The sequence below is a fragment of the Coturnix japonica genome, chromosome 1 (genome assembly GCF_054131305.1).
Source record: "Coturnix japonica strain WE chromosome 1, WE-NBRP24, whole genome shotgun sequence".
In the NCBI taxonomy this organism is placed as follows: domain Eukaryota; kingdom Metazoa; phylum Chordata; class Aves; order Galliformes; family Phasianidae; genus Coturnix; species Coturnix japonica.
The window spans coordinates 6,225,301-6,236,300 of record NC_140663.1 but is presented as its reverse complement, the minus strand read 5'-3'; the positions used below and the strand labels follow the sequence as shown (position 1 = coordinate 6,236,300).

General features: G+C 45.6%; 1 protein-coding gene across 4 annotated transcripts in view; it reads left to right on the top strand.

Moving 5' to 3' along the window:
* The window catches only part of FRMD4A (FERM domain containing 4A), a 326,160-nt gene that overhangs the window by 67,749 nt on the left and 247,411 nt on the right, over positions 1–11,000 (top strand). Inside the window, exon 1 of one of the 4 annotated variants that reach the window (XM_015873053.3) lies at positions 8,419–9,027. The exons of the other annotated variants lie outside the window; for them this stretch is intronic. Coding sequence (XP_015728539.1) covers positions 8,995–9,027 — 33 coding nt within the window. The 5' untranslated portion in view covers positions 8,419–8,994. Of the gene's footprint in view, positions 1–8,418; positions 9,028–11,000 lie in introns of those variants that run through there. 4 annotated transcript variants of the gene reach the window in all.

The following is an 11,000-nucleotide window of genomic DNA, read 5'->3' as shown; positions in this document are numbered from 1 at the left end:
TGACTTCACCACCAGCACCGGCTGTATCGATTGTGATGATGCTTTGAAGATCAACATCTGTAGCAATCCCAGCCACAGCGCTTTGAGGGTATCCAAGCTCAGTCTTCTGGTCTGAGGAATTTCAAACCCCTGGGAGCTGTGGGAGATTTTTACCTGTTAGTGGTTAGAGGAAGACACGTGATACATACTTTGGGTTACACCTGTATAGCTCCTGTGAGAGCAAATAGAATACAAACATTAATCTATATCAAGTTAATAGGAGATAACACCCCACAGTGGAATTCTCTCTTTGACTAGATTTGATCCTTCCTTAAATCTTGAATTGTTTTTGCTGAAGGATGCTGAATTGCCTTTTATATTGTTTTTAAGAAGCACAGTAAGTTAAAGAGAAAAGGATTGTTAAGAAGTGGTAATGACCTTGCAAATATAATAGCAGATAAAAAGCAGGTGAGCAAACACTCAGAAAAATGAGGTGGCTGGCAGTCATTATGCCCAGGTGATATTAAGACTTCAGTATGAACTGAATTAGCTGATCGACTTACTGAACTGCTGTGCATTATCTCTGAACGCATCATGTACAGCAAGCAGGATTCAGGCAACTTGTTTGGTTTTGAGACCATCTCCTCAAACTACAATTTCAATCTTTTGCAGCAAGATGCACATACAGTCTGCTTTTATTTAAGAAGTTTGGATCCATTAGCCCAGTAACTACCTTCCATGCTGCGCAAAGGAACTCAGACAAGCAATCACAGGGTTAACGTGTGATAATGAGCAGGAAGCATAATGAGACATTTTCATCCTTATTTCTGTCAGGATTGTGACATGGGAAACATAAAAAATGCATTTCTGTTAGGCAGCCAGGACACGCATCACCTTACCCTAACACAGGTCAAGGGAAAATAGAGCCTTAGAAGTGCCAGTTCACTCCACATACTATAAAGAAATGATAATGAACCAGCTGAGCTGGAGGCAGCCGTAGTGCAGACATTTGAAGTTGGCTGAGACAAATCCCCCCTCTGAAGGCTGACCCTGCTCTGCGCGGTTTGTTGTTGTCTCCAGCTGAAGAAAAACTGGGGTCCCTGAATTTTAACAGCATGTAATAGTGGAATGAATCCCAGCATCAAATATTAATTGAGATGAGGCTTTGATGTAAGTGGGGATTGTTGGTTGGGCTGAAAACAGGCTGGTGATAAGTATTCATTATATGTAGAAGCTCTCCTGTGCCTGGCTGGGGATGCTGTGCCTGCATCATTATTTTACATCTTTATTGACATTCTGAGAGATAGATAAATGTCCCACTAACCCAGTAAAGATGGAGAAATGAGACAGCAGGGAGACCTGGAATGAGAAGCATTAATAAAAGAACATCTGTGTGACTGTGGCTTTTTTCAGTGAGAGGAGCACCCAAACAGGGCCAGCACCTATTCATATACACAGGTCCCTTTTCCCAAAGAGATGAGTCTAAGGCGTGAAAAGGCTTGAGAGGACCAAAAAGTTAAATTACCTGAATGGACTCTGGAATGTAGAGCAAAAAAGCAAAAGTCAATTCCTGACATCTGCATGTCTTTACCTAGTAGCCTTCATCTTCTTCCCAAAGCCCATGAAATTTGCTCAGAAATTATGACAGGTGATAGCTGGTGAGCTACTGGGAGTCCTCACAGAGCTTGGGAGCTCATAGATGAGAACTTATTTAAAGAGGGGCTTACAGGTGTCTAATGAAGGAGGTGGATGTGTGCAGCAAGAAGTATTCATTGCAGAATAGAGCAGTCACATGCTGTTGGCATCAGAAAAACTGAGCTTTTATTTGGAGGGCTTGGCAGGGCCCCACTTGGGCTGTAAGAGGGATGGGTATCACCTCCCCCAGAAGATGGATCTGCCAGGGATGGGGATGACTCCAAACTTACAAATAGCGTATGGGCCATAAGGCAATGGAGCTTAGCAAGATTTGAATAAATCAAGATAAAAATACACAAAAAAGAAGAAAGCATGGGATCGCCATTGGAGAAAATAGTCTCCCTTGTTTCCCTGGGTACTCCTCTCCCCATACACACAGAGACATCTATAGAGCTGCTTATGTGTGTCTGCAGAGTATCTGGGAGTCACCTTCCATCAGGGGTTGTGCTTTTGCAGGCACAAAGTGGCTATTATCAGGTTTCTAACCAAGAACATAACAGCCATGCTTTTCCAGAGTTACAGCTTGGGGAAACAGTGTTTAATTTGACAGAGAGATTTTCACAGGGATGGCAGTAGAGTCCTTTACGTTGGAAAAATCACTTCTGTTATCTTGTTCTGCTTATTTGTTCTTGCAAACCAAACACAGTGTTTGTTGCTGTCTACACTGTAGTGAACGCTGTGCCCTGTTTGAATGGTTACTGAAGTGGATGAATAAATCATCTATCTGACTGCTGAAAATGCATGCACAGACCTAATGCTCTAGTAAAAGGCTTTGTATGTGTTTTGGCTGTTAACACCCAGAACAGCAAATACACCTAGCAGAGAAAAGAAAATACAGTACAGGTTACTGCCTGGGGAGGAAAGCTCCATTGTACGTTTAGAGCATGTTTTGTCAGAAGATGAAGCATGAAGCTCAGCCTCATGGTTGGGCACACTGGGAGCCAGGAGAGCCAGAGGCCATTTCTCCTGCTGGTGCAGAAGCTCCGTACAGCAGCCATTACTTTAATCTGTAAGTCATTTCCATAGCTCTATTCTTTCATCTGTAGGTCTTCAAAGAACTGGTGCGCTGGGATGGAAAGGGGAAATGGAATGGTCAGAACCTTGTCCATGTCAACAAACCAGAGCCTGGCTCTGCTGACCCCACTGAGTTGGTGGCAAGGGATTGGGGTCCCTTATGCATGGGGATTGGGGTGAGCTACTCACATGGGCAAGAAGCGGCTTTTCCTTCTTTAACTACAACATTGACTCAACAGGAATCAAAATAATAATAGTTGAGGACATTGTTACATCATAAATGCCTCCCAGTTGTTGGAGAACGATGGGCAGAGCCTGGCAGCAGTGCTAAGCAGGGCAGAATGCTACTGGCTTTGTCAGTTTCTCTCTCAATTTTGTACAGAGACCAAAGATATCCAGATGTGATCTTTGTGTCTGCCTTCCAGATCTGAAAGGCAGCTTAAGTAATCTGAATCGTGCCTTGAGACCTTCATGTTCATCATTCTGCTTTGCTTTTGTGGAAAGGGCATAACTGTCCCAGAAAAAGTAGGTCACAAAAGCCTTAAAGATGAGCTTTGTAAAAAAGTAATTGGTGTTTCCAGCTCTCACTACAACTGGAGCCATCGGAGGGTAAGCTGGCAAACAATTCTGACACTGTTTGCAGGAACCCACAGATCAGCTGTCAGGAACCAGGCAGCTTTTACCCCTGCGCCTCTCCACCATCTAGCAAGAAGATCATATTTGACTCCAAAAATTGCTGTTGATTAGATGGTCTTTATGAGAACGAAGCTTGATATATGCTGGGAAATGAGCTCAGAGTGAGAATTGAAAGATGACTTTGTAAAATCCAATTATAATGTAATCTGTAGCTGAAAAGGAGACTGCCATCTGAGGCAGGAAGCACCCAACCATCAAAATGTACCCATGCACACTTTGAGTACAGGGATATACATGCAAGCAGCACCTGCAAGCACCTAACATCCATTCCACCCCAACCAGAGAAGGTTTTGCTGTCTCCCAGCACATCCCCTTGCAATCAGTGTGCTCATCACCCAGAGGTAAGCAGGGGGCGCAGCTCTGGCAGTGGTGAGCGCCAGTCACCGCCATGCCCAACACCTTTGTATTTGTTTGCAGTGTGCCATATAAAACAAACACCCCCAAAAAACGTTCGGAATTTTGGAGTCTGGGTGGTTTTGCTTCTTTTTTTCTTTTTCGTTTTCACATGTGAGTATTGCCTAGATGAATGAAGCACAGTTAGGAGTGGTGTGTTGTTTTTCCTTTCACAGCACAGAGAATTAATTGCTGAAAGCAGCTATTTTTAACTGTTTTAAGCAACCCCGGAAAGGTTTGCTTTTGTTATTCTATCCATGGCCTTGTAAAAGCTACAGTCTAAAAGCAACCCTCCCAGTTAGTTACCCACGCAACTTTTTTTCAGACCTGTCTGCTGCTTTTGACTTTTATTCATAGAAGAGAAAAGAAGGGTAAATCTGGAGAATAGCTGATGAGAGAAGAAACAATATTCATAACATTCAGAGGCAAATGTTGCACTTACGGAAAGTCTGCAACAAAAGTGAAGCGAGCATGGAAGGCATTCCGAATATTAAATATTCATTAGTATTCCCTACACTGCGTGTTCTAAATATATTTTCAGCAGAGCCCCTGTGTATGCCTGGGATGTTTCCCCCCTCCCCTAAATGATGCCATAGTGATTCGGATGGTGGGGAAGTCGCCATGGCAACATTGTGATGCTCCCTTTTGTTCATCGGATGGAGTGGCCGGTTGTGAGGTCAGACTACAGGGCTGTGGCTTAGCCAGGGCAACACCCTTAGTCCTGACTGGTGTCATGGACATTACCTGCAGACGGGGCAGGGGTCAAAAACAGGCAGTGTCCTGCTTCTTTCCCCTCAATTGCCTCTTTTGAGTGATAACTGCTTAACCAGCTTGAGGTCAGTGAGGCAACAATAGACTTTGGTAACACCAAATGGGAGATTTGTGCCCTGAAAGGGAAATGGGGCCATCGGTTGAGAGATCTTGGCCAGCAGCAGCTTTGGAGGTGAGTAGGCAGGAGGAGATGGCTGTAGTTTGCATCTGAAAGAAATGGAGGTTGAGTTTGAATCCAGACTCCCTCTGCTCTTCAGGATGGCTACAGGCAGTGTATCAGTGTTGGGATCCCCACCCCGAAGTGTAGGAGAGGTTTCAATTTACCAAAGTTTTATTCGGATTGGGATGCATCCACAGCAGCTGAACAGGAGGAAAGCTGCAGGTTATACACCATGGGGTTTGGCTGCTTCTAGACCCCTTGACCAAGACCCTAGCACTGATTATAACAATTTTGACCATTTTTTCCCACTACTGGGTACCTGGAGCAAAGTTCAGCTCCAGAATCAGACATGGAAAATCAGACACTTACGTCTACTTGACTAAATACCAGTATCTCTTCTCTCATTCTAGTCCATGGAGGTGAGGCCATGCAACCAGCAGAGCCTAGAAAGAGTTCCAGTTTTAAGGTAGGCATCTACCATGTTCAGCTATCTGGATACCAGCAGACATTCAAATTATGACAGTATGAGGGATTTTCAAGGCACATATCTCAGTCTTCAGATTAGCTAAGGAGCCAAGATCAATTATATTCCTAGTTTACACAATTATATTCTCAGTTTGCACACCTCTTCTAGCATGAGGTGGATTGAATCCATTACAGAATGAACCTCTGCAATGTCTATGCAAACCAGATAAGTGGGCCCTCTCTTTTTCAGATAGATAATTCGAGATACACTGGGTGTTTCTGACCAGACTCTGAGTCAAGCAATGCTCTCCTCCCCAGAGAGAGGATGGGAACGCAAGTGTTCACATGCTCCTTTTGCCTCTGCAGTACCTTTGATCTGAAAATCACTGGAGCAGAGGCTGTAGAACAAGTCCATGGTAATCTGAGCATTGCCGTGTTTGGCATCCCAGGGGAGGAACTAACTACCACGCCATGGCACATGCTATCATGGCACTTCTATTGCCAGCTGCAGCAGATGAAGCTTTCATTTCAAAGCAAGCAAGCATATCTCCAGCTCTCAGAGCAGCAAAGATGTTGCCCTGAACATGAAACAGGTTGGGTGCATGCAGAGAGGGTGGTGGTCCTGCTCTTGTGGTGGCTACAGTGAACTCAAGTTCTGCCTGGTTCTTGGAGACTGGAAGGAGCATGAAATGTGCTGCATGGCCCCATCCACCTGCTGTCACATCAGCTCTTCCACCTGCTGGATCTGATCAGCACCACTGCTTTCTGAGGAGCCACAGTGAAATGTGCCCAGGAAGAACCAGTTGGGTTTTGTGGCTCCACTGCTGAAAGGGAACATGGTGTCCATATTCATTGCAGGGGAGTTGGACTAGATGCCTTTTAAGGGTCCTTTCCAACTCAAATGATTCTATGATTCTATGGTCGCATTTAGGGTCTCACAACCATCCCGGGAACCCCGAGCATCCTTCAGAAGTGCAACAGGGAGGCAGAACAAGGGGTGGTTGTCCCCAGGTGTGCACACTCAGCAGGGATGCTGCTCCAACAGCCTCCTCCGTCCTCCTCCCTGTTCCTGCCCATCCTGCTGAGCTGGGCTCTGCTCTGACTCATGCACTATCAGCACAAATCCCTGATCCATTCACATCAGAGTCTTTGAGTGCTGCTGAACCAGAAAGGCCCTGGCTTGCTTTTCTGGTCTCTGGCAGAATTACCCTTCTGGCCCTCAGGAAAATCATCTATTTTTTTGCTTGTAAACAGAGATAACACAGAAGTCTCATGAGGCACCATGGGTTAGCCTGGTTTGAAAGCAGAACCAATCTTTAGCAAAGAATTGGGCATTCATGTTGTCATGGATGCACCATCCATGTTATTATATTGCATTATTGAGTGCCCATGTGGCCTAAGATATCCCAGATTCCCAAATACTCCGCTCCTTTTGACACTTTTGAGTGTCAGATTCCTCTGATGTTTTGGAGATGAGGCTGTTTTACAGGTGCACAGACCTGTGAACCTCACACCAGCATCTGACACCACACTGTACACCAGGAAAAAACACAACCACTCTATTTTCCCAGAGCCTACAATTCCTGCAGCCATTTATTTGGCTACTCATTAAAGTCCTGTAAATAACAATAGCAAAATACACCTATATACACCCAGCAAGAAATAGATGAGCCTGCCAGAATTGTGCAGTGGCTCTTTAGCTCAGGAAAACTTATCACTGCCTTCAGTGTTATATGATCAAATTCCTTCACATTTAATAAAGAGCAGAGTTTGTCCAAGGACAGATAATTACTTTGAAATTAATAATAATGATAAAAAGGGGGCACTTCCCCTCCCTCCCCACCTCCCCATTATTACCTCATAATGCATAATAAGAGAAAAGTGATCAAACTGTGAGATCTATAAGGTTGAAAAAATGGGAAGGGAGAGATAGGGAGGAAGAGGGTTGTATGGAGCTGGACATTCTCATCCATCTGAGTGCACTTAGAATCATAGAATCATTAAGGTGGGAATAGGCCACAAAGATCATCTAATCCAACTTCTACTAGGGTTTCCCAGGGCAGAAGTTATTTATTTCTCAGTGTTCATCACAGCATTTGCATTCATGTATACAACCATGGGCACAATCTTTGCAGACTCTTCATTTGGGTGTAGCCTCTAGAAGCCAAAGCGGAGTGTGAAGATCACAGGTGATCTCTGCCCCCAAAAGCATGAAACCATAGAAAAATGAGAGCCTTATGGTGATGAGGAGCCATGCAGGACTTCAGGACAAAATGTTCCTTGGTCTTTGGAAATTTGGGGTGAAGTAGCATGGGAAGGAGCCTGTCTTTGGTTTGCTTTGCAGGTTTCTGGCTTGGACTTGAGAGCAGAGTGTTAGATGGCATTCACTGAATGAAGTGAATCCTTATAGTCATTCAAAGAATAGGTTGTACTGTCAGGAGTCTAACTGGATCTGCTGGATCTCAGCCCACTGACTTCATCATATGGCACCTCTTCTTCATTGTGCCATTTTGGGGCCTCAAAGAAGAGCCAATGATAGAGGGCATTAGAAATTTCTACCTGTCACCCTTGCAGTCATTTTCTAGCACCAAGAACCAGGTTCTAGTGGTGGAACAAGATGTTTTTATTTCATTTTCAAACAGCAATTGCTATGCGGAAAGTTATTCTCTAGTTCAGAAAAGGGAAACCTCATTTCCATCTGTATGAGGAAGTGGGTGGCTCTGGGGAAGCAGCTGGTGTGCCCTGAGCAATGGTTCAGACGGGTTTTACCTTAGATGCATAGCATCATAGAATAGCTTGTGTTGGAAAGGACCTTATAGCCCATCCAGCTCCAACCCCACTGCCATGGTTTGGTTGTTATCCACCAGATCCTGCTGCCCAGGGCACCATCCAACCTGGCTTTGAACACCTGCAGGGATGGGGTGCTGTGCTCCAGCACCATGGATTAACTGCCTGTGTGTTTGGAGTGTGTAAGGTGTGGGTCTGAAGGCTGTTCCCCATAAGAGATTCAGTCTCTGCATCACCCTGAGATGGAAACCAAAATGCAGCTGGGAGGGGCAATTAAGTATTGTCCACAAAGGCATGCTCTGATCTGGATTAAAATGTTAATAGAAAGGCATTCAGCAAACATCTTTCACGGAGCAACTTTGCAGGACGATATTTCTTTTGTTTCCCTCTCCTTTCTTCCTCTCATTCCCTGGCTGACAATTGATGGGAACTCCCTTTTCAGTATGGGTTTGGTCACTCGCCGACAGCAAACACTCCCAATAGAAAACGCTCCAACCATTGGCATCCCCGAGCAGTGCTGGGGATGAGGAATACCACCTTTGAAAAGTAAATCCCAGGGAATCCATAGCCCTTCCACGATGACGAAGTTTCAGCAGTGATTTCCCAGCTAGTGTCAGCCCCGCGTGGAGATGCTGCCAAATTAAGCCCGGCTTCAAAAGCCGGCAGGCACAATAGGCAGCGCTGGTCCCATTCCCCTCCCGCCCGACCCGATCCCAGTGGCTGGGCTGGGATGGCTTGTCCTGAATGCATTACGTAAGGCTTGGGCTCGTTTGTCAGCCGCGATGGTACAAACATAGCTGCAGGCAGATTATGCAGAGAGGGAGGGAGAGAGGAGAGCGAGGGAGAGAGGGAGGAAGGTCTCACCGGGAACCCCACTCCACGCGACCGAGGGCTGCAAGTTGGTGAGCGGACGGACGAGCTGCCGTCAGGGGGTGGCCGTAGCCCCTGAGATGCTCTTGTTCATGTGGGATGCTTGAGGACGGCACCACAAGGCTGAGCTAGGAGACGAGGATTGGCATGAGGATTGGAACAACATGGAAGGGCTTCTGTCTCCGATGAGGACGAAGGTAGGGGAAGATGTTAATGTCTTTTAAAGCCGCTTTTACCCACGGAAAGGAAGGGGAGGTGCGGGGCTAGCTCTGTGAATAGGGGGCTTGCCATGCTTTTGTCTCTTTCTTTTCTCTCTCAAAACTCATGAATGCAACTCAGCAGTGGAGCGACAGCGGTCGCCTCTGAGAGGGGAGTAACCCATCGCTCTTCCTCGACAGAGATGACTTTTGTCAATGAGTTTGCCTTTTTGGAGCAGACAGCCATATTTCTATTTGGATTTCCAGTCAGAGGCTCTCATTGTGTCTGTGTGCCTGTGTGTGATCCCTGGGGAGAGGCTGTCGGAAGGCGTACCTGCGGCACAGGGAGGGATGCTGCCGGTGGGTACCCCGGCATGGTGCTGTCAGCAACAAGGGGTACATGGACAAGCAAAGAGGGGCTTTTGTGCCCCACAGCCCCACCAGGGTGGGAGACCTCTCGGTGCGGACCGAGACAAAAAGCTGTAAAAGAGAAAGTGAGTGTTCAGAGCTCAGTGACGGCTGCACTTGTCTGCTGGCCTCTCCTGCTCCGAGCTCTCTGTAGAGGTTTTGCCATTAATCCTCATTATGAAAGAAACTTAAATTCCTGTGGGGAAGAGCCACAGGCTGAGAAATACGGTGATGGTTCTGTTTGCAAAATCTCTTTCTGTGCTGTTATTTCTGCGTGGTCCTGAGGGATAGACTGAATCCTGATTGTGTTTCATTTGGTCGCTCCTCCATCCCATGTGGTAACCAGCTTGGGTAAATCCTTCTGATTTCAGTCCATCACCACCACACGCAGACCCATTGTACTGTATCGCAGGACTGGAAGAACTGGAATTCAATGGCAATTCTTAGTGGCATCTTCATGTATCTCAAATGTATGCGGTTTTAAAGGTGTAGTCAGACCAGAGTTGTTGCATATAAATGCAAAACTAGAAAAGATTCTGAGAAATCATCTGGTCTGGCCCCAGTGCTGGGCAGATCAGCTGGTCTGGTCTCCTCAAGCACATCCCTGCCGTCTACTATCTTAAATTAAAGGCTCTCCGGTGATTGAAAGTATTTTCAATATTAAAAGCTAGGAAAGCGATTTAAATAATAATTTGCCAGCAAATGGCTCTGCTGTAATTCTCCAGGGCAGTGACTTTTTTTTTTCCACCTTCATTCAGTTCTTTTCTGTCTTGCCTAATAAGTTGGGCATTAAAAAAAGAAGGATCTACCTACTTCATATGTCTCCTCATTACACTAAACTGCTAATGGGCAGTTTATAGAATGAAAGATTCATGAGGGACAGTGGACATCCATTCATGCTTCTCATCACTGAGGAACACATGCATTACTGTTGGTCTTTCTAAGGCATTTCTCAATGCTACTTTTAAAGGAAAATCACAGCGTAGATAACAAAACAAAAACAGACTTTGTTTTCAGCTTTAGAAAATGCAACTTTCAGGATTTTAGCTGATGTTTCCATTCTGCTCCTCTAACCAGGCTTGAAATGATGGCTGGAGGCAGTGTCTCCCAGCACTGGTGCTATCAGGTGGGCGCGTGGATTAAGTTAGATGTGTGTGCTATCAGCACCTGCAGCGTGCACAGAGCTATAAAAATGACAGAGTAAGGGAAGCGGACCGGGACTGGGTATTATGTTTGTTCATCTGACTTGCTTCATAGCTGCAGCTGGAATGTAAATCCTAATAATGCCATTCATAAAGTGTAATCTCAATTACCACTGTCAGGTTACTTATTGATCCTGCAGAGGGATCTGCTTGGGAATACAGACTTAATCCTTCAGATCCTGACCTGCTCTTACAGCAGAGAAAGAGAGAGATTCTGACCTTTTTGTGTACACGAAATCCTTCTCAAGGTAAAACAATGAGATTTTAAATCATCGGTTACAGTGTTGTAAAACTGATGTCATCCTGATCTTGACACTGGTGTTAATCTGGTGCTGCTCTGTGGCAGATAACGGAGGTATTCAA